Genomic DNA, 21,614 nt, shown 5'->3' on the forward strand with positions numbered 1-21,614 from the left:
GAATGTAGAAGACTGAGAGGAGATTTGATACAGCTATACAAAATTATGAGGGATATGGACAGGGTTTTTCAACTGAGGTTGAATGGGACTACTAGAGGTCACAGGGTAAGGGTGAAAGGCAAAAAGTTTAAGGGAACATGAGGGGAAATTTCTTCACTCAGAGGGCTGTGAGAGTCTGTTGCATGCAAGCTCAATTTCAACATTTAAGAGAAGTCTGGATAGGTACACGGATGAGAAGGGTTTGGAGGGCTGTGGTCCTGGTGCAAGTCGATGGGAGTAGGCAGTTCAAATGGCTCACCATGGAGTAGATGGGCAGAAGGGCCCGTTTCTGTACTGTAATTTTCTATGTCTCTAGTAAGATCTTAACAGCCTGAATAACTTTAAGTGACCTTGAACCTGCAATGCCAACTTTCAAGGGAAACATTACAAGAGGTAGGACTGTAGGGTAACACTGCCAATTAAAATTGAACAAACACTTCCAGAAACATGAAAATGCTGGAAACACTGCACAGACCCTGCCATCATGTTTCTGCTCCGAGACCCTCCGTTAGATTATGCCCTGCACCCTTACCATTAACCAAGAGGTCCAATTCTCTGCCCTAAAACAATCCAGCTCCCTAGAGATTGGCTAGGAGCAAAACAGATAAGTGAGAAGATGACTGAAACTCACCAGATTCTATTTCTACCTTGGTCAGTGCCTCAACGTCCTCTTCATTAAGGAACGCCATGTGAATCAGAGCTGGGTCAACAAATTGCGTCTCCTGCAGCTGCAACAGTCAAACAAAAACAAAAAAATGTTCTGCGACTTCAGTATTGTCTGCACTTCTGGATGCCTCAATAAAGCAGCAGGTACAATGAAAGGTCCCACCCACCCCACACATTCTTTCTTCACCCTGCTCCCATCGGGCAGACACTACAAAAGCCTGAAAGCACGGGACCAACAGGTTCAAGGAGAGGTTCTACTCTTTGGAATCAGAATCTGCTACTACTGAACTGTTCACAATGTTTTCAACCAGCCAAGCAGATGACAACATCTAATCAGTATCCATCCGGACCCTGGAGGAGTACATGATCCAGCATTCTGACGAGACAACGCCCTCAACAGTGCACTAATGATGGCTTCTTGACTGGAGCCCAAACTTCTGCAAACATTTTGCCAAGCTCGGCAACCAACCAAACTTCCAAACAGCAAACCCAAGCTACCAATGTTGCAAGAAGTTCTACTGTGCTGTTATAAGACAATTGAATAGTTCCCTAGTATGAATGGACATTGATCTCACAATCTACCTCACTGTGACCTTGCACCTTGCTATCTATCTGCACTGTACCACTTTATTACACACTCTCATGGTTTTACCCTGCACCACCTGAATGCGCTGTTGTAATAACTGTTCTGTTTGGCCACAAGACAAGATTTTCACTGCACCCTAGTGCACGTGACAATAATAAAACAATCCACCAGTTTACTCCAGGGCAAAGCTCAAGGAAGATTTGCACAAAGCAGGTTACCATTGAAGAAGAAAAAAAGTTAAAAAACTTCAATTTAAGCATCTGTCAAAGGGTCAGTCCTGCAGAGCACGGAGAATGAATTAACAAGAAGGTTCAGGAACAACTATTCAGTTTCATTAGCACACAGCTTAGTTTAAAGACAGTGGAGTACAACTAGAATTAAGCCAGGAATGACCAATATTTTACTTTTCCTATCAGACTCCTTCTACTTCAACCCTTTACCTTTTCTACCTATCACCCCCTAGCTTCTCACTTCATTCCCCTCCCCCCACCATCTCCTTATACTGACTTCTTTCCTCTTCCTTTCCAGCCCTGATGAGGGATGCTGACCAGACACGTCAGCTCTTTATTCCCCTCCAAAGATGCAGCCTGACCTGCCGAGCACCTCCAGCATTTTGGGTGTGTTAAGTCAAATAAAAGCATTTCTGCACACAATTACCAACCTGGATAACTTTCAATTTCTAGGAGCTCAACTTTTCTTGGACTAAACATGCAATTAATAGAATCGTGCTTCCTTGACTGTTCTGGAAGTGCACTTCAGGAAAGGAATACAGCATGCAATCTTACTGGTATACATACCTAGTACTAACTAACTAGCCATCAACATTCTCCCAAAAAAATTAACATAGCACCATACCTTTGTTATATTTCTTCACAGGAGGCCATTCAACTCCCTCGCTATGCTAGCTCAGAGCATTCTAATCGGTTCCATTCACTCAATATCTCTTAAATGCCCACCTCTTCCTCCAGGTCTCTGGCCACCCACCAACACTGGAGTCAATTCTTACAACAGCCAATTAACCAGACTGCAAGGAGTAGGGGGTAGGAGGAAACGGGAGCGCCAGGGGAAATCCACCCACTCACAAGGAGATCATGCAAACTGCATTCAAATAGTATCTGAAGTCAAAATATGGTTTGGGTTGGTGGTGATGATGTTCTTCAACAGTCTTCAATGCACGTCAATCTGTTTCAGGAGCCTAAATTTTAAATTCAACCATCTTTAGAGGACAAATAAAACTGTTGCTCAAATTTTAGAGAGCAGCAAAGATCTTTATTACCTGCTCATTTCTGATCTGCACCAAGCCCGTTGTTAAATTGTGATGAGTCACGGTAGCTGGACACCAATGGGTAGAAGATTTCAAGTCATAGACCTTAACTTTATAGCCAGTCAGGTTGCTTGTACCTGGTGAACAGAGGAACACAGGTCAAGCGTAAGCACTGTAAAATGGCAACCGATGAGGTTGAGTTCCACTTTGCAGATCCACACTCTGAAACGTCATTCGCTCTTCCTATTTCAGTTTAAAGTTAATTTATTATCAAAGTATATAGACTGTCTTAAGCTTCTGCGATTTCGAGGACGTTGCAGCAAAGCAAAAGGTTAAGATAATGTGGAGGCAAAAATATTTTACAGATAGCATGCATTCAAAGTTTTAGATGATGTGGCAAATCTGTGCAAAATTAGTAGAATGTGGTCGTGCCTTCTTTGTAATGACACTTACATGCTGGTCTCAAGGCTGATCCCAATATGATAACATCAAAGAATTTCATGTTATCAACCCTCTCCACTTCCCATCCCTAATGCTCATCGACCTTCGGTTTCTTCCCCTCTCTCCTATGTAGTGATTCTTCACCACCTTTGACTCAGCCAAGAGACTACATGTTCAAGGTTACTTTCACACCTTCATCAACATTGTGTATGTAAGAACCACAAGCCAGGAGAGGTCAAGGTACCTGCCTTATCTAACTTATCCAGCTCAGATCAGAAACCCTCTTAAACTTGTGTCAAGGCAGAGAAATAAATATTCCAAATGCTGGAGATACATGTCCAGGTCTATTGTCAATCCATTCCTGGACTTAACAGCAATTTGTTTTATCAAATTAAATGAGTAGCAGGTCAGGGAACTCATTCACAATGATTGATATCTTCAAGTACAATTGCATAAACCATAATAACAGCACTGTCTTATCAAAGGAACATAAGAGTTCCCATTTCACAACTGTTGCTTCAATCTCAAGTATGTTTGAAGTAAACACTCAAAAAATTTGGATGTGACTGTAGATTTATTAAATTCAAAGTACATTTATTATCAAAGTATGTAAACATTATAAACCCTTGAGATTTGTCTTACCAGCAGCCACAAAAAAAAACCCATAAAAAACGACCAACATCCAATGTGCAGTGAGTAAAAAAAACAAACTGTGCAAATATTAAAAGCAAATAGCATTTAGAATGAAAGTGAGTCCTCAGACATAAAACCTGGAGCAGGCCACAGCCTCAGTTCAGCACATGGCAGAGTAAATGTTGCAGAACCCACAGACACGACACTACACAGATAATAAGATGTATTTCAAGCTGGAAGTATGAAGTGGGTCACAGTAGAAAGAGAAGCAGGACTTTCACCACAAGCCTGTTTCATTAATCAGCAAAGATCACAGGTAATCTTCTAGCCAGCATCATTTTCCTGTATCATCTCTATATTCTTCAGTTCCCTTAATATCCAAAAATCAAACGTGGAACCCCAAGTCAGAGAGTACAGAATCCCAATTATTCACCAGCCTTCATGTGAAGGAACATCTCCATCACTCAGTAATAAACATACTATCCCGTACATTTATGATACATGTACTGTGTTTTGCATCTTGGTTCCAGAACACTGTTTTATTTAGTTATATATGTGTGTACAGTTGAATGACAATAAACCTGAATTTACTGTGAGCTTTTGTTCCAAGCTTCTCTGATAAGATTAGCATCCTCCCTGTTGCAAGTTTCAATGTCTAGGGAATTATGGACCTAGTCTACAACACCTCTGCCCATAAGGAAAATCCATCATCCCTAGAAACAGTCCAGTGAAGCCTCACTGCACTCCTCCCTGTGTCAAGTATATTCTTTCTTAGCTAAGTTAATTTTATCAGAGTACTACATACAACCCTAAGATTCACTTTACTCAGTAAATCTACAGAATAGTAATCATAACAGGATCAAATAAAACATCAATTAAGTGCAGAAGACAACTGTGCAAATATAAATAAACAGCAATAAATAACAAGAACATGAAATAACAAGATAAGAGTTCTTAAAGTGAGATCATTGGTTGTGGGAACATCTCAATGGATGGGCAAATGAATGTAGTTAACCTCTTCTGTTCAAGAGCCTGAAGGTTGAGGGGTAGTAACTGTTGTTGAACCTGGTGGTGCGAGTCTGAGGTACCTGTACCTTCTACCTGACGGCAGCAGCAAGAGCATGGCCTGGGTGATGAGGATCTCTGATGATTTTCTATGATAATGTTTCAAGTAGATGTAGAAGTAGTTTCATGAAGGCATGCAAAGTTGTACACAATACTCCTAGTGTGGGACATCAAGAGCCTATAGAATTACAGTAAGGCATTTTCACTCCAGGCACGATAACCCAAGGACAACAGACTAACTGCCTTCCTAATCCCTTGCTGTATCTCAATGTTGTTTCAGTGACCTGTGTACATCAAGAAAAAATTGCTCGGGTCCTTTTAACATTATGCACTCTTTCATCAATTAACAAACACTATTTACACAAGAGATTCAACAGATGCTGGAAACCCAGAGCAACAAACACAGAATGCTGGAGGAACTCAGCAGGTTAGGCAGCATCTATGGAGAAGAAAGATCAGTCGACGTTTTGGGCCGAGCCCCTTCATCAGGATTGGAAAGGAAGGGAGGAGAACCCAGAATAAGGTGGTAGGAGGTGGGGCAGGGGAAGGATTATAAGATGGCAGGTGATAGGTGAAACCACATGAGGGGGAGGGAGATGAAGTGAGAAGTTAGAGGTGATAGGTCGAAGAGGTAAAAGGCTATAGTGGTAGTAATCTGATTTCAGGGGAGTGGACAATGGAAGAAAGAAGATGGGGCATCAGAGGGAGGTGAGGAGAAAAAGTTGGAGGAGAACCAGAATAGGGAATGAAGAGGCAGGGAGTAGAAATGACCAAAAATTAGCATCTTAAACACATGCACCTGCTCGTTACTGCTAATATCAATTCAGACCAAATTTCAGAATGAGGAAAAAATGTCATCTAAGGGACTTTGACTGTGGATTGATTGCTTGTGGGGGCACACTGGATGGTTTGTGTCTCAGAAGCTGCTGATCTCCAACAGCCTCTGGAGTTTACAGAGAATGGTGTGAAAAACAAAGGCAGCCAGTGAATACAATTTGTTAATGAGACACTGGCTCAAGCTGACAGGAAGGCGACAATAACTCAAATACATCACATTACCACAGTGGTGCACAGAAGAGCATCTGAATCTACAACACGTTCAACTTTGAAATGGCTGGGCTACAGCAGAAGGCCACACCAGGTTCTACTTCTGTATGTAAGAGAAATGGCCACTAATATTTGAGATCAAGTCCCTCTCCCTGACCCACGCAACCCATAATCCTGTAACGTAATAGTCAGAATTACACAGAAAACCAGAACCATCAACTTGCAGAACCTCCCTGCAGAGCTCAGCAGGGTTTGGTAGACTGGCTCTAACCTTTCTGTTTCTGATGCTGTATGAACAATTGTTCTTTTTTTTAATTGATTTCAGATTTCTAGCGTTAATATTCCCTTTCTGTGATTCCCCTTACAACCCAGTCTGTCTGACAACAGTAATGGTCAGTTCCATTCCAAAGAAAACCTTACATACAAACAAACTGAAAATCAACCACAATACAAATCAGGTAACTGAGTTGTCAAATTTTAATACTTAAATTATAGAGAAAAATAAATTCTTACTAATGATAAGTAAGACTTACCACAGAGGAAGAGCTCTTGAGATGATTGCTTGATGAACCAGCTCTTAATCATTGCACTGACTTCTTTGTTATCCCGAAGAGATTGGTCCCAACAGTCCGTGTTCTCCTATTCATAGTTACCGTGGACATTTTATAAAGAAATCAAACTTAGTGATTTCATTTTCAGTGCATGAATATTATACACAAGTTTCTATTATTAGTCAAATTACATGGTAGCAGTCAAACACGGTTTGTAGGAAGGAGTTAACTTTGTGATAGCAAACACAAAAATCATGTTTGAGAGAGGGAGGAGAATGCCACAGGCTCTTGCAGTGTTTTGTTAGGCCATTTCCAATTAGACTTGTTTGTCACAGGTACACTGAAACATAGTGAAGTTTGCATCAATAGCCAACACAGTCCAAAGACAGTGCTAGAGAGAGGCAGCCTGCAAAGTGCTGCCGCACTTCTGGCACCAACACAGCAAAGTCCACTATTTACAAACCCTAGTTTGTAGGTCTTTGGAACGTGGGAGGAAACTGGAGCACTCAGAAGCCCACGCAGTTATGCAGATAACGCACGAACTCCTGACAGTGGCAGAAATGAACCGATCTTAACAGTTGTGCTGTAAAGCGATTATGCTACTGTGCCACTCGAACAAAGGAAGGTCAAGACAGAACTGGTACCATGCAGAGTTAAACTGGAATTAATTTGCATTTGTCATTTGTTCAGGATGTTGCTGGCATTGCCCGTGAATCGAGGAGGACATGCAAGAGTCAGTGACCATGTTGAAGGATCTGGAGTCACACATCAATCCAAGGCTGGCAAATTTCATTCCCTGAGAGATATGGGTGAAGTAATTGGGATTTTACTAGTTTTAACAATCCACTAGTCACCATTACAGAAACAATCTGTTATCACAAGATTAATTTTAATCACCTAAATTTAAAGTTGCCAGCTACCACGATGAGAACAAGACTCACATCGTTAAATTAATTGTCTAGGCCTCCAGTAACCCACCAGTTTACAGACACTGCACCGCACGTTGCAATTGAAAGTCATCACTCACAGAGAACGAATAATAAATTCAAGTCTTAACACAAAAATCACCATACAAAGGCAAGTTTCAGCGGCAACCCAATAGGATGTGATAGGTGGTGGGTAAGGGCCTGGACTGGCATTCAAGAGGAGTGGACTATGATCGAGAGAAACAAGTGCAAATCTCAGCGTGGTAATTAAGAAATGTAGTTGAATTACACCAATAACAAAAACAAATTAAACTCTTGCAGAAATTACCCAGCATCCCCTGCCTACACTGCCCTCTTCTCTACATGCATGGATGGCCCGTGACCCCACTGCTCCAGGTGTCCCAATCGTACCATGCAGATCCACTCCTGTCACATCATTGCTAGTCTGAACTAAAATGACATCTTAGCCTACCGTTTGGTAAAAACGCCATTCCTGAGTAAAATTTCCCCCAATACTGCAACCAGACTTAACTCTAACCAGCAAGTCATCTGGGCTGCAGACACCCACCCTGCCCAGAACACCACATTGAATCACACATTCCAGTTGGCTCAAATCCCGCAGCCAGTTCTCTCAATTTTCTTCTCCTGGTAAGACCTCGACCCACTCCAGTGTCCGTCACAAAAACCCCTCCACCCAGCTTTCTCTAGACCTCTTCCCAATTCCACCATCCTATCTGGCTGATCTGACATTGCTAAGCTGAACATTACAACCTCTCACTTTTAATGGGGAACCCAAACACTACCAGCAGAACACACTGCTTCTACAGAAAGCCATTAAATGAACTACCCAACATTAGCAGTAAAATCTTAACCAGGGTGTTATCACATGTACATCAAAAGATACAGTGAAATGCATCATCTATGCCAACAATCAACACTCGCAAGGGTGTACTGCCCATACACATCACCATGCAATTTTGGTGCCAACACAGCATGCCCACAATGCTCGGCAGAACAACACAGAACACAAGGAACAGGAGAACAAGACCCATTCCTCCTCCCACACCCCCCCTCCCCACACAAACGCAAAGTCCTTGAACAACCCCCCCCCCCCTCCCCCCAGACAGGCCGCAGACTGGGATATGGATGCAGGCATGCCGACACTGGGCTTTCAATATCCCCACAGAGTTGCAAAGATTGGTGGGCCCAGGGCGCCAGCCAACAGGGACAAGCAAAGTCAGAAATAACCTTCTCCCCAGGGTTTATTACCAGTGAAAAGAGAACATTTAAACACAATCAATCCCAACTCTGTCAGTGAGTGAAAGAGAAACTCAACAGGCCTAGCAAGAGAGGTGCTGGCGTTGGTCTGGAAAATGTTGCTGGGCAGGAAACGTTTCCAATGACAGCCTGAAGTACATCACTTTGAAGTATCTTCACCATAGGGATCAAATTTTTTTTAACCTCAAAACCAAAACTAAAGAAAAGAAAACAATGCAGGAGCCATCAGGTGCCTCAACGTGATAGGTATTGTTCTTTGAACAATCACCGAGTTCCGCTAGGGGTTTGTAAAGGAGGTCATGTTAAGAGTATAGTCTGTGAACGGGGCCAAATAGACTCCTGCTTCCTACAGTGTATAGAATCAGTTACCTTCAAAGGCTGAAGCGGGACATCGTTTTGCAGAAACATTCGGCGCTTGTCGGCAAGAAATTCCACAGGAGTTAGCGATCCAATCCCAACCTTGTCGGTCAAGCATTTAAACGTCTTGAATAAACACAGAAGAAAACTAGTTTCATATGAGTGCTTAGAAAGCTTGAAGTGTATTCCTCTACACACAAACACGGGTATAGAGCAATATAGCATGGATACAGGCCCTTCAGCCCACTGAGTCCATGGTGTCCCAATTTCCTGCATTTGGTCCACACCCAACTACCTCTCCAAGTGCTTAGAACATAGAACAGGACTTTCAGCCTACAATGTTGTTCCAAACTAATTAAATTAGTAATCACCTGGCCAGCTAAAATAATCCCTCCTGCCTACACAATGTTCATATCCTTCCATTTTCCTCACATTCATGTGCCTATCTAAATGTCTCTTAAAATTCTAATAAAACGGTCCCAGGCAGCACATTCAGGTGTAAAAAAACTTGTCCCACACATCCCCTTTGAAATCATCCTCTCTCATCCTAAATGCATGCTCTCAGATATTAAACATTTTAACCGTGGGAAAAAAAAAGATACTGACTACGCCTCTCAATCTTATAAACCTCTATCAGGTCTATAAGACCTCCCACTGCAGAGGAATGTAACACAAGCTTGTCCAATCTTCATTTCAGCACATGGCCTCTAATCCAGGCAGCATCCTAGTAAAGCTGTTACACTTTATTCTGCACTGTTATTGTTTTACCTTGCTCTACCTTTACATTCTGTGTAATGATCTGGTCTGAACAAACAGTATGCAAGAAAACATTTTCCCTGTGTATCAGTACACGTGATAATAAAAAACCACTGATAAAAGGTTTCAGCCCAAAACGTCCACTCCTCTCCATAGATGCTGCCTGACCTGCTGAGTACCTCCAGCATTTTGTGTGTGTTCCAAGAATGAACCATTTCCGATTAATCTGAAAGGGGCCACTTTGAAATCCTTTGATCTCACCTTCAAGCCACAAACTTATCCAAACCTGTATCAAACATCCAGCCCCATCCATCCTTCCTTCCTCCTTCCCCACCAGATGGGGATTCTACTGCTTATGAGAATTAAACAAAAACTGCAGGAAAAGACCCCTCTCTTTGGCTTTATTTCAGGCCTCCTCGGAAGTTACTTTATCCAATTTCCACTAGCTTACCCAGCGGGCTGGAAGGTCATTTGGATATTGTGAAGTATCTCTATGTGTAGGTCAATAAATCAGTAACATATCCCAGCTCTGTATCAGCAGAATGTTAAGGGAAAAGCAAGCAGTGTGGTTGATGCAAAGAGCTTGCAGGTTAAATATACACACAAAATAAATGCAGGAAAACAAGATTTTACACTTCCATCAAAATAGGGAAATATTTATTTATTTATTTAGAGATACCGTGCAGAACAAGCCCTTCCAGCCCAACAAACTTTTTCATTTATGCATCAACTTTGTTATTTTAATACTGCAAATCTCAAGAAGACTCCTAGCAGACATTCAAGATTGAGGCTGACAGATTTTGAACATCACTATAGAGTGAGGGTGGAAAGCTAAAGAATAGTGATAACCTTAATGAAGGGTAGAGAATGCCAGAGCCACTGTATGAGCTATTTCTGTCCTGATGAAGCATCTTGGCCCAAAACACTGACACTTTATTCCCCTCCATCACTTCTGCCTGACCTGCGGAGTTCCTCTAGCATCATGTTTCTGGATTCCCAGCATCTGCAGAATCCCTTGTGCTTCTGTTTCTACACTGTCTTACCAGATAACAAACACAAAAGAAGAGCCCTTCGTACCAATACAGGCCACTGCAAAGCATCCGCGAGTTCTTCGGGCTTCCTCTCGGCCAAGGCTAAGTGGTCTTCGACCAGGAAGACTCTCAGCTCCTCATTGCTCAGCTTTATCCACTGACACCAGCCATCATCAAACTCCAAAAAGATCTGCAGTAGGGCAAGAACAGATAGAACTTACTAATCCATCTCTACACCAAGCTTTGTACATTGTGAATTTTACATGCAAGCTGCTGTTTCCATACAAGAAGTGAAAAGAAACCGGAAGGGGGAAAGAAAGGAATGTTCAACATGTACTTCTGCAACATTAGTAACACTTTGCACTGACTGAGAATTGTACATACTGCATAATCATAGAACACCTCAGCCCAGAAACAGGCCCTTCAGCCCATCGAGTCCATGCCAAGACCCATCGACTTGCACCAGCACCCTCAGTGGAAAAAAAGATCTCCCTCAGGTTCCCCTTAAACATTTCACCTTTAACCCATGGCTTGAGTTCTAGTCTCACCCAATCTCAGTGGACACATCCTATTTATACCTCTCAGTTTTGTATACATACTCCTGTCAAAGTTGCAGAAAACGGACAAACTTTTTTTTAAACCAATTTCTACAACTTTTTCTATAAAGTATTTGCAGCAGATTCCAGCAACAGAAGCACTTAATGTTTTTAAATCTTTGGAATAAAATACAAACTCCATCCATTGTCTTGTCTCCATACAGCTTATTTCTCCACTAGTAGATACAAATCATTTACATGTAACCAAACAAATCCCGGGATGGTTTGCACATTAACGTTAGTTGAAGTTTATGATCTGTAGACCTTAGCCCAGAGAGTCTTGCCCTATACACATTGGCTTTTTATCAAAAATATTCCTGGAGCTGATTTGGTTAACTTGGTGGCACAGTGTTGTAGTAGTTAGCGTTTTCAAATAAGCATCACAATCGGGTGATGCATTGTGAGATTTGCTTTTCAATGCCAACAGTTGGGGTTCAATTCCTGCTGCTGCTGGTAAGGAGTGTGCGAGTTCGCCATGTGAACGTGTGGGTCTCCTCCAGGTGCTCCAGTTCCCTCCCACGCAAGGGTGAGTCAAGCTGTGGGCTCCCAGCTACGTTGGTGCTGTGAGTGTGATGGCACTTGCGGGCTGCCCCCAGCACAATCCTCGGACTGCGCTGGCTGTTGATGCAAACGACACGTTTATTGTACGTTCGATGCACATGTGACAAATAAAAGCTCATCTTTAAACAGGCAAACTTCATAGACAATAGGTGCAGAAGTAGACCATTCGGCCCTTCGAGCATGCACCGCCATTTTGAGATCATGGCTGATCAATTCCTATCAATACCCGGTTCCTGCCTTGTCCCCATATCCCTTGATTCCCCTATCCATAAGATACCTATCTAGCTCCTTCTTGAAAGCATCCAGAGAATTGGCCTCCACTACCTACAGAGGCAGTGCATTCCACACCCCCACAACTCTCTGGGAGAAGAAGTTTTTCCTTAACTCTGTCCTAAATGACCTACCCCTTATTCTCAAACCATGCCCTCTGGTACTAGACTCTCCCAGCATCTGGAACATATTTCCTGCCTCTATCTTGTCCAATCCCTTAATAATCTCATGTTTCAATCAGATCCCCTCTCAATCTCCTTAATTCCAGCAAGTACAAGCCCAGTCTCTCTAACCTCTCTGCGTAAGACAGTCCAGACATCCCAGGAATTAACCTTGTGAATCTACGCTGCACTTCCTCTACAGCCAGGATGTCCTTCCTTAACCCTGGAGACCAAAACTGTACACAATACTCCAGGTGTGGTCTCACCAGGGCTCTGTACAAATGCAAGAGGATTTCCTTGCTCTTGTACTCAATTCTCTTTGTAATAAAGGCCAACATTCCATTAGCCTTCTTCACTGCCTGCTGCACTTGCTCATTCACCTTCAGTGACTGATGAACAAGGACTCCGAGATCTCTTTGTATTACTCCCTTACCCAACTCTATACCGTTCAGATAATAATCTGCCTTCCTGTTCTTACTCCCAAAGTGGATAACCTCACACTTATTCACATTAAAAGCCATCTGCCAAGTATCTGCCCACTCACCCAGCCTATCCAAGTCACCCTGAATTCTCCTAACATCCTCATCACATGTCACACTGCCACCCAGCTTAGTATCATCAGCAAATTTGCTGATGTTATTTCCTATGCCTTCATCCAAATCATTAACGTAAATGGTAAACAGCTGTGGTCCCAATACCGAGCCCTGTGGCACCCCACTAGTCACCACCTGCCATTCCGAGAAACACCCATTCACCGCTACCCTTTGCTTTCTATCTGCCAACCAGTTTTCTATCCATGTCAATGCCTTCCCCCCGATGCCCTGAGCTTTGACTTTACCCACCAATCTTCTATGTGGGACCTTATCAAATGCCTTCTGAAAATCGAGGTACACTACATCCACTGGATCTCCCCCGTCTAACTTCCTGGTTACATCCTCAAAAAACTCCAACAGATTAGTCAAGCATGATTTACCCTTGGTAAATCCATGCTGGCTCAGCCCAATCCTATCACTGCTATCTAGATATTCCACTATTTCATCCTTAATAATGGACTCTAGCATCTTTCCCACCACCGATGTCAGGCTGACAGGTCGATAGTTCTCTGTTTTCTCCCTCCCTCCTTTCTTAAAAAGTGGGATAACATTAGCCATTCTCCAATCCTCAGGAACTGATCCTGAATCTAAGGAACATTGGAAAATGATTACCAATGCATCCGCAATTTCCAGGGCCACCTCCTTTAGTACCTTAGGGTGCAGACCATCTGGACCTGGGGATTTGTCATGAAGTAGTCCAACACACTCAGTGGCCGCTTTATGGGATTAATGGAAACACCTAATCAGCCAATCACCTGAAGGCAGCTCAATGTATAAAAGCATGGAAACATGCTCAAGATTCAGTTGTCTAGACCAAGTATCAGGACAAAGAAATGTGATCTAAGTGACTCTGAATGTGGAATGATTGCTGGTGACTTAAGCACCTCAGAAACTGTTGATCTCGTGGGATTTTTATGTACAACAGCTTCTAGTGTTTACAAAGAATGTTGCAAAACACAAAGGAAAAAAGCTAGTGAGCTGCAGTTCCGTGGGTGAAAATGCCTTGTTAATGAGAGTCCAGAGGAGAATGGCCAGACTGGTTTGCGCTGACATTCTTCCACCACTTTGTATGCATTGCTCTACAATCTATGATCAGGATGTGGGTATTTCGTTACACTGTCCTCCACAGAAGGAAACCACCCTTGTCTGCGCTGAGTGAATGAGTATAAAGTGCAGCCTATATAAAGCAGATGTTTTCTTCCCCCAAACACCAGTTAGAATGCAAATCGTGCTTGGCAGACTTCAGCAGAGGCTAAAAATAGATGGTGAGCATCCTTCTCACCTGCAGGAACGGTCCTCAGGAATAAGTGATCTGTGAAAGAGCCATTAGAGAAATTAATAACTTGTGTTCAAGAATGCTGTGAATGAAAGTGGAAATTTAACGATTACTTAACTCTTTGCTCGGCGCACAGCAGTGTGCTTGATCAGCAAAAGAGAATCTCAGAGGCAAAACAAAAGCTTTCTGCAGAAATGGTTAGACAGCCCGTGGACAGAGTGGAAGTGTTTTATGAAATACTTTTTATTTAGAGAAACAGCACAGAACAGTCCGTGCCAGCCCACAGCCGCGTCACCCAGCAATGCACCAACCCTAGCCTAATGACAGGACAATTTACAATGACCAATTAACCTACTAACCTGTAGGTCTTTGGACTGGAGCACCTGGAGGAGGCCACACAGTCACAGGGAGAAGGTACAAACTCCTCACAGATGGCACTGGAATCGAACTCTGAAGCCCCAAGCTGTTAACAGTGCTGCACTGACCGTGCCACTCTTCGAGATCGCAATGAGCTGAATGAAATGACACAATTTCAGCAGGAAAAGTGCGATGTGATGAAATTTGGTACGCTTAAGCAAGGCAAGACTTGCACAGTTAACAGTAATGCCCAAAGGAGTGTTGTAGAGACTTGGGGATACAAGTACACAATTCTCTGTAAGTGAAGGAGTACGTCGTGCTTGCTTCAGCGGATGGGGCATTGAGTACAAGATCTGGGACATCATATTACAGTCTTACAAGACTTTAGTAAAGCTACACCTGGAACATTGTGAGCCATTCTGGCTGCCACCCTATGTGAAGTACGTGATTCAGCTAGACTGCGCAGAAACGATCCACTAGAATCCTGCTGGGACTGGAGGGTGGAATAGACTGGGATTGTTTACCCTGGAGCAGAGGAGGAAGAGGGGTGACCTTACTGAGGTTTATAATGCCAAGAGGGTCAGAGGTAAGATGGATAGTCACAGTCTATCTTCTCAGAGCAAGGGATTGTAGCTTTAGACACAAGTTTACAGTGAGAGGGGAGCGATTTAAAGTGGACCCCAGGTGATGGTGGGTATATGTAAGGAGCTGCCCAGAAATGGTAGAGCCTGATACTATTTATACATTTAAAATGCATTTAGACAAGTATCGGAATAGGGAAGGTTTAGAGAGATATGGGTGAAATGCAACTAGCCCATGGGAGAGTCAGGTTAAAGAGCCCATTTCCATACTATACAACTGTAATGGAACAAAATGCCTGCTTAATAATATCCGTGGTGAGGTGGTTTCCAATGTACCATGTGTTTTTCAAGGTTTCAATGTGGATCTTCAATGTTCATAAGCATTGCTGTGTAGACAGAGGGCAGTCCATAAAAGACCTTGGTTTTGCAGGTGTGATGTCCATAGTTTTAGTGAATGAACCAATCAGGACTTTGTCTTGGAACCTGGCCTCTGAACAGGCATCGCTGGGATGGTGTGACTTGGTGACTGAGATTACAGTAACCAGTACTATACTACACTGGAAGTGATGCAGATTGTATAGTTTCCCCACCGGTCCGATGGCAAGCTCCTCCCCAGCAGGGGAGCACGTTGGAGGTGTATTCCAGCAATACAGAGAAAAAGTTCGAGGAAAGTGTAGGAGCAGTGCTACAATTTTGCCTGACACCAGTCTGTAGCAAATTGGACTCATCAGCTATGGAGACTGTACGCAGGGCACCCCGAGTGGCAGAGCAGTTAGCGGGGACACTGTTACAGCTCGGGGCACGGCAGAGCTCTATTTCGCCGGCGTCTGTAAGGAAATTGAGCATTCTTCCTGTGAACTGCATTTGTTTCTTCCCACAGTCCAAAGACACACCGGTTAGAAGGTTCGTTGGTCATTGTAAGTTGTCCTGTGATTAGGCTAGTGTTAAAGGGGTGGGTTGTAGGGCTCATCGAGCCTGTTCCATGCTGTATCTCTTAAAAAAATAGATGAAGCGGACCCCCTAATGATTTACTTCGGCATTCGGGAAGGATGCTCCGAGATCCTCCCTGAATATATCTCCAGGCAAGTCGACAATTCAGACCGAATTGTATTGAATGTGCCTTTAGTTGCCAGAGGACACGCAGATCACGACCAGCAGAAAGCTCAGCACCATTCACACTGTGATGATCCCCCATGTTGAAACCTGGATGATCTAAGCAGGCATTTCTGGAGAGATACCACCAACACTGTCTCCGCACAACCCTCCAAATCTACCTGCCGGATAATCAACAGTCTTTGTCTCCCACGCCGACCTCCTTAGCTTGAAGAGAATATGGGCAGGAGATAAATAAGAACCCTAAAATGCATCACAAATCACGTCGCAAATGTGTTATATTGACAAGGTAATAAAATTGAAAGACAGGGCCAATCGGAACCTGGTGGAAATGTGACAGCAAAGCAGAAGCTGCCCCGAAAGCGACGAGTGGGGGGGGGGGGGGGGGGGGTCTTTGGGCTTCTGTACCCCTCCCTGGCGGTGATGATGAGAATTCTGATATGGCCGAGTTCGTCACTTGGAATGCAGAGGAAGCCATTGCAACAGCATGCTACAGAAGGGCACTGGATCTCCATCTCATACAGGCAGGTTGTAGAGAAGCAGGGCTGCCTCCGAGAGTCAGTAGAACCCCTTCCATTCAGTGGTACCAAGCTCTGTAAACCAGAGACACAGTGCGAAGGGTCTCGCCCTAAGCGTCGACTGGTTTATTCATCTCCACAGATGCTGAGCTCCCCCAGCATTCCGTGCACACAGTTAGTTTCTAACTAATCACTTAGGAAGCAAGTTCACGCAGCTTGTGGGAACATGCACGAGAAAGCAAAACCAATCTGCTGAAAGTTTGTTATCTGGGTCCACCGCAATACTGATGTAAGTCAAGGCCAGAATCAAGGAGATAAAACTCTGTAAAATAGAGAACATCTCCAACCTCACTCTACTGATTAGCAAATTAAAACTGTTTTAAAAAATGAACTAGATGACAACAAAAAAAGGAAATCACTCGAGTAAAGATTTCTGTTCTACAGTCACTCCTCAAGTAACAGTGCCTGTCACAACCTTTAAATAACCCAGCTCTCAGTTGACCTTTCACTCACCTCTCCGAGCAACCCTAAGCCTGCTAATCTTTGCAAAAAAACATCCTCTCAATTAAAAGGAGCCACATACCTGCGAGCTCCTGGATGTCTGGTTAATTATTAATCGCTAAACACTTATGTAGCAGAACAATTGACAATCTTGTGTAAATTACGTTAGATTAGGCAATTTCTGGGGGAAACTTTAATTCATTAGGAATTAATTGCACACTTTGAAAGGGTACAAAAGTGATAGCGGTACTCTCTGTTTGCATTATTTCCTCTGTTTTACGCTAAGATATCTCCACAAGCAGATAGTGTTTTTTTTTGGTATTGGCACCGATTTAATTCCCGACATTTTCTTATTCTCAAAGCAGCACCAAGTAGATCCTGAGAGGGGTTGACACTAACGTCTCCACAACACTGCGGGTCAAGTTATTGAAAACCAGCTGCACGCAAACCGAATCACTGTAGGGTTTGTTTTCTTCTGCAAAGTTCACCTCGGTGAAACGATTAGAAATTTATCTATCGAAAAACGGGCTGATTTTGCAAACTTGCTGATTTCTGCCACCGGCAGGTGACAAAATATAAATTGCAAATCAGATTCCAGGTCTCGAAAGAAAATAGCAGCAGCATAACAACACTGACATCAGTGGGAATGGGGGGGAGAGAGAGAAGAGGGCGTACAGGAGAGGAAGTTGTATCAATTCTTGCCAAAATGTATTTTTACTCCGATGACTTTGTAATAACCCAAACACCTGCTTTTCTTGAAACTAGCGGCCTGTTGCTTAGAAACTATGCATTACGTGCACCACATCACGAAATTATATTCCATGCACACAATAATTCCCGGGATTTTTCTATTGTCGGTCGGATCAGTATTTGGCCCGTTGTCACGGTGCACATTTAATTACCCTTTCCCACCCCCCCCCAAAAAAAAAGCAGTTAACACTTCACATTCGATTTCAAACGCGTTTCATCCGACTACAGCAAATTCGCGATTGGCTTCACTCACGACCAAATCCGGGCTGGCAGGATCTTTGTGGGAAATGGCTCTGACGGTGCCTGCTCTCCAGTCCCACTGTGAGAGCGGGCCGGGCGCAGGTGTGGACAGGACGCAGAGGAAGCGCCGGCCCGCCAGGGGCAAGGGCAAGGGCAGGGGTAGCGCCAGCGACCGTCCCAGCGCCGACATGCTCCGAGCGCTCGCCCGCCCGCCCGCGCCACAATTCGCATCTCGTGCTGCCCGCACACACAATCGCAACAGCCCCGCTCCCTCCGCGCTCCACGCCCATTGGCTGCCCCGCGCCTCCTCACCCGATTGCTCGGCCCTCACGTCAATCACCGTCTGCCCGCCTCCTCCTCCTCCCCCGCGCTCCCCCGCGAGGAGGCGGCGTCCCGTCGCCCTCCGCGCTCCGGGGTGGGAGTGTGTCGTGGTGGTGCGGGGCCTCCGGCTTCACTTCCACTCAGGAAATAGCTCCGCCGGCCGGGCGCCTCTAACCGCACCGGCTCGGCCGGTGTAAGCGGGCGCTGGGCGCAGCTGCGGCCCGCACGCTATTGGTCGTTTACTGCGGTCGAACTCATTGCAGTAGAAGCCTCCGAAGTTGCCCCGACCAGCGCGTGTAGACGGCAGGTGACAATGTTTTGGTGGGGAGTGAGCCGGCTCATGTACGTGCCGGTTTGTGCGTAGACACCGAGTGCTGGAAGAGGTGGTGGTGGGCCCTCTGCTGGCCGCTGTGAGCACTGCAGCCTCCCCTCCAGGTGCAGAGCCCTGTTTCCCAACTGAGCCGAATCCTCCCTCATGGGCGGCCTCGGGACTTTCCATTGCAGTTGCATGGGCTCTGCCAATACAGAGCGGGTAGGAGGTACTTAGTGGGGCAGTTTGATATGTAGTTACTTGAAATGCACCAATGCCCCCATCATCCGTGAGATGTCCTCTTATAACTACCGTTAGGGAGGAGGGACAGGAGTCTGAATGACCCACACTCACTTCTTGCCCTCTGCCATCAGATTTCTGAATTGTCCATGAACATTACCTCATTATTTTGTAATTTATAATAATTGTATGTCTTGCAATGTATTTCTGTCACAAAGAAACGAGATTCTGCAGACGCTGGAAATTAAGAGTAACACTCAAAATGCTGGATGAACTCAGCAGGTCAGGTTGCATCAATGAAAAGGAATAAACAGTTGACATTTCTAGATGAGACCCTTCACTTAATATAAATATAAATGTAATTAATTTCACTTAATATAAGACAGTGATAATAATTCTGATTCTAATCTCTGCCCTCCTACATGTTTTCCAACCCTGAAAACGGTACGTATCTCAAGGTACTGGAAAAATACCTCCAATCAAGAGCAATGTGAAGAGTTGCAGATATACTGTAGGTGGGAAGGGATTCAATAAAAGGGACCTCCTCTACTTTAGTGATATGCGACGTAGATTGGGGACCACATTGTTGAACACCTTCGTTCCATCCGCAAAAAGCAGGACTTCCAGTGGCCAAACATTTTAATTCCAATTCCCGTTCCCATTCCAACATGCAGTCCATGGCCTCACTTTCTGCCACAATGGGGCCACTCTCAAGTGAGCAACATTTCATATTCTGTCTACATATCAAACTGATGTCATGAACACTGATATCTCCAACATTTAGTAATCTGTCCCTCTGCCTTTTCCTTCTTCAATTCTCCATTCTGTCCCCCCCCCCCCCCTTACCTCGTCTCCTCACCTGCCTATCACCTCCCTTTGGTGTCCTTTCTCCCATAGTCCAATCTTCTGTCCTATCAGATTCTCTCTTCGTCAGCCATGTACCTTTTCCACCTATTACCTCCCTGCTTCTTACTTCATCCTCCCTCCCCCACATACCTGGTTTCACCTATCGCCTTTGAGCTTGTATTCCTTCCCACCACCCCCCCCCCCCACCACCACCTTCTTATTCTTTCTTCCACCTTCTTTTCCTGTCCTGATTAAGGGTCTTGACTGAAAATGTCGACTTGTAGCAGTGTGCTACACACAGCGCTAAAATAACAACACGGAGTCGGTAAACTGCAATCAAAGAATAATTTATTCGAACTTCACAGCCTTGCTTTAAAGCCTCCCTCATCCCGCCCTCCCCGGGCGCGGATGGTCCAAGAGACACGTATTCACAAACCCCCGCAGGCTTTTTCCCTTTGTTGCGGACCTGGCCTTTGTGCCTGCGCGCTGGCTAATTGTGAGCCGGTTCGAGTGCGCTAGTAAGTGGGTCGCCACATAACCCCCCCCCCCCCCAGAACCGGCAATACACCCCCCCAATGTCCACAGTCTGGGCCGGACCCTGTTTGGGAGGTCAGCCTCTGCGCTGCAGTGCCGGAAACTCGACTGGTTGCACCAGGTCCACATGGGCCGGCTTGAGTCGGTCCACCGTGAAAACCTCCTCTCTCCCCCCAACGTCCAGCACAAACGTGGACCCGTCGTTCCAGAGCACTGTAAGCGGCCCCTCGTAGGGCCATTGTAGCGGTGGCCGATGCCCGCCCCTTCGTACAAACACAAACTTACAGTTCTGCAGGTCTTTGGGTACGCAGGTCGGGTTCTGCCCATGCTGCGAAGTGGGTATGGGGGCCAGGTCACCGAGCCTCTCGCGTAGTCTGCCCAGGACTGCTGCGGGTTCTTCCTCTTGCCCCCTTGGGGGCTGGTATGAACTCCCCGGGGACGACCAGGGGTGTGCCGTACACCAACTCGGCCGACGAGGCATGCAGATTGTCTTTGGGCGCCGTGCGGATGCCGAGTAGGACCCAGGGAAGCTCGTCTGCCCAGTTAGCTCCTCGGAGGCGGGCCACGCGAGCCGACTTTAGGTGACGGTAGTAACGCTCCACTAGTCCGTTCGACTGTGGGTGGTAGGCAGTGGTGTGGTGCAGCTGAGTCCCCAAAAGGCTGGCCATAGCTGACCACAGGCTGGAGGTGAACTGGGCGCCTCTGTCGGAGGTAATGTGGGCCGGTACACCAAAGCGGGACACCCAGGTGGCGATCAGTGCCCGGGTGCAAGATTCGGAGGTGGTGTCGATGAGCGGGATCGCCTCTGGCCATCTTGTGAACCGGTCCACGATAGTCAGGAGGTGCCGCGCTCCACGCGACACTGGCAGGGGGCCCACGATATCCACATGAATGTGGTCGAAACGCCGGTGGGTGGGGTGGAACTGCTGCGGCGGGGCCTTGGTGTGCCGCTGCACTTTGGCCGTCTGGCAGTGCATGCACGTTCTGGCCCATTCACTGACCTGCTTGCGGAGTCCGTGCCAAACAAATCTGATGGAGGGGTACACAAAGTTATGAATGGAGTCAAAAACACGTCGCCGCCAAGGTGCCGGAACGACGGAGCGGGGTTGGCCGGTGGCGACGTCACAGAGTAGGGTCCTCTCACCTGGGCCTACGGGGAGGTCCTGGAGCTGCAAACCGGAGACTGCGGTTCTGTAACTAGGGATC

General features: G+C 45.4%; 1 protein-coding gene across 2 annotated transcripts in view; it reads right to left on the reverse strand.

The window, feature by feature from the left end:
- The window catches only part of LOC140726181 (lysine-specific demethylase 3A-like), an 85,069-nt gene extending 66,664 nt beyond the window's left edge, over positions 1 to 18,405 (reverse strand). For both annotated transcript variants that reach the window (XM_073042196.1, XM_073042194.1), the window contains exons 1-6: positions 18,171 to 18,405; positions 10,687 to 10,830; positions 8,866 to 8,979; positions 6,275 to 6,380; positions 2,568 to 2,692; positions 671 to 767 (exon numbers count right to left, since the gene is read on the reverse strand). In XM_073042196.1, the coding sequence (XP_072898297.1) occupies positions 671 to 767; positions 2,568 to 2,692; positions 6,275 to 6,380; positions 8,866 to 8,979; positions 10,687 to 10,830; positions 18,171 to 18,347 (763 nt within the window). In that variant the 5' untranslated portion in view covers positions 18,348 to 18,405. The remainder of the gene's footprint in view (positions 1 to 670; positions 768 to 2,567; positions 2,693 to 6,274; positions 6,381 to 8,865; positions 8,980 to 10,686; positions 10,831 to 18,170) is intronic.
- Between the last annotated feature and the right edge of the window lie 3,209 nt (positions 18,406 to 21,614).

Source organism: Hemitrygon akajei, chromosome 4 (genome assembly GCF_048418815.1).
Source record: "Hemitrygon akajei chromosome 4, sHemAka1.3, whole genome shotgun sequence".
NCBI lineage: Eukaryota > Metazoa > Chordata > Chondrichthyes > Myliobatiformes > Dasyatidae > Hemitrygon > Hemitrygon akajei.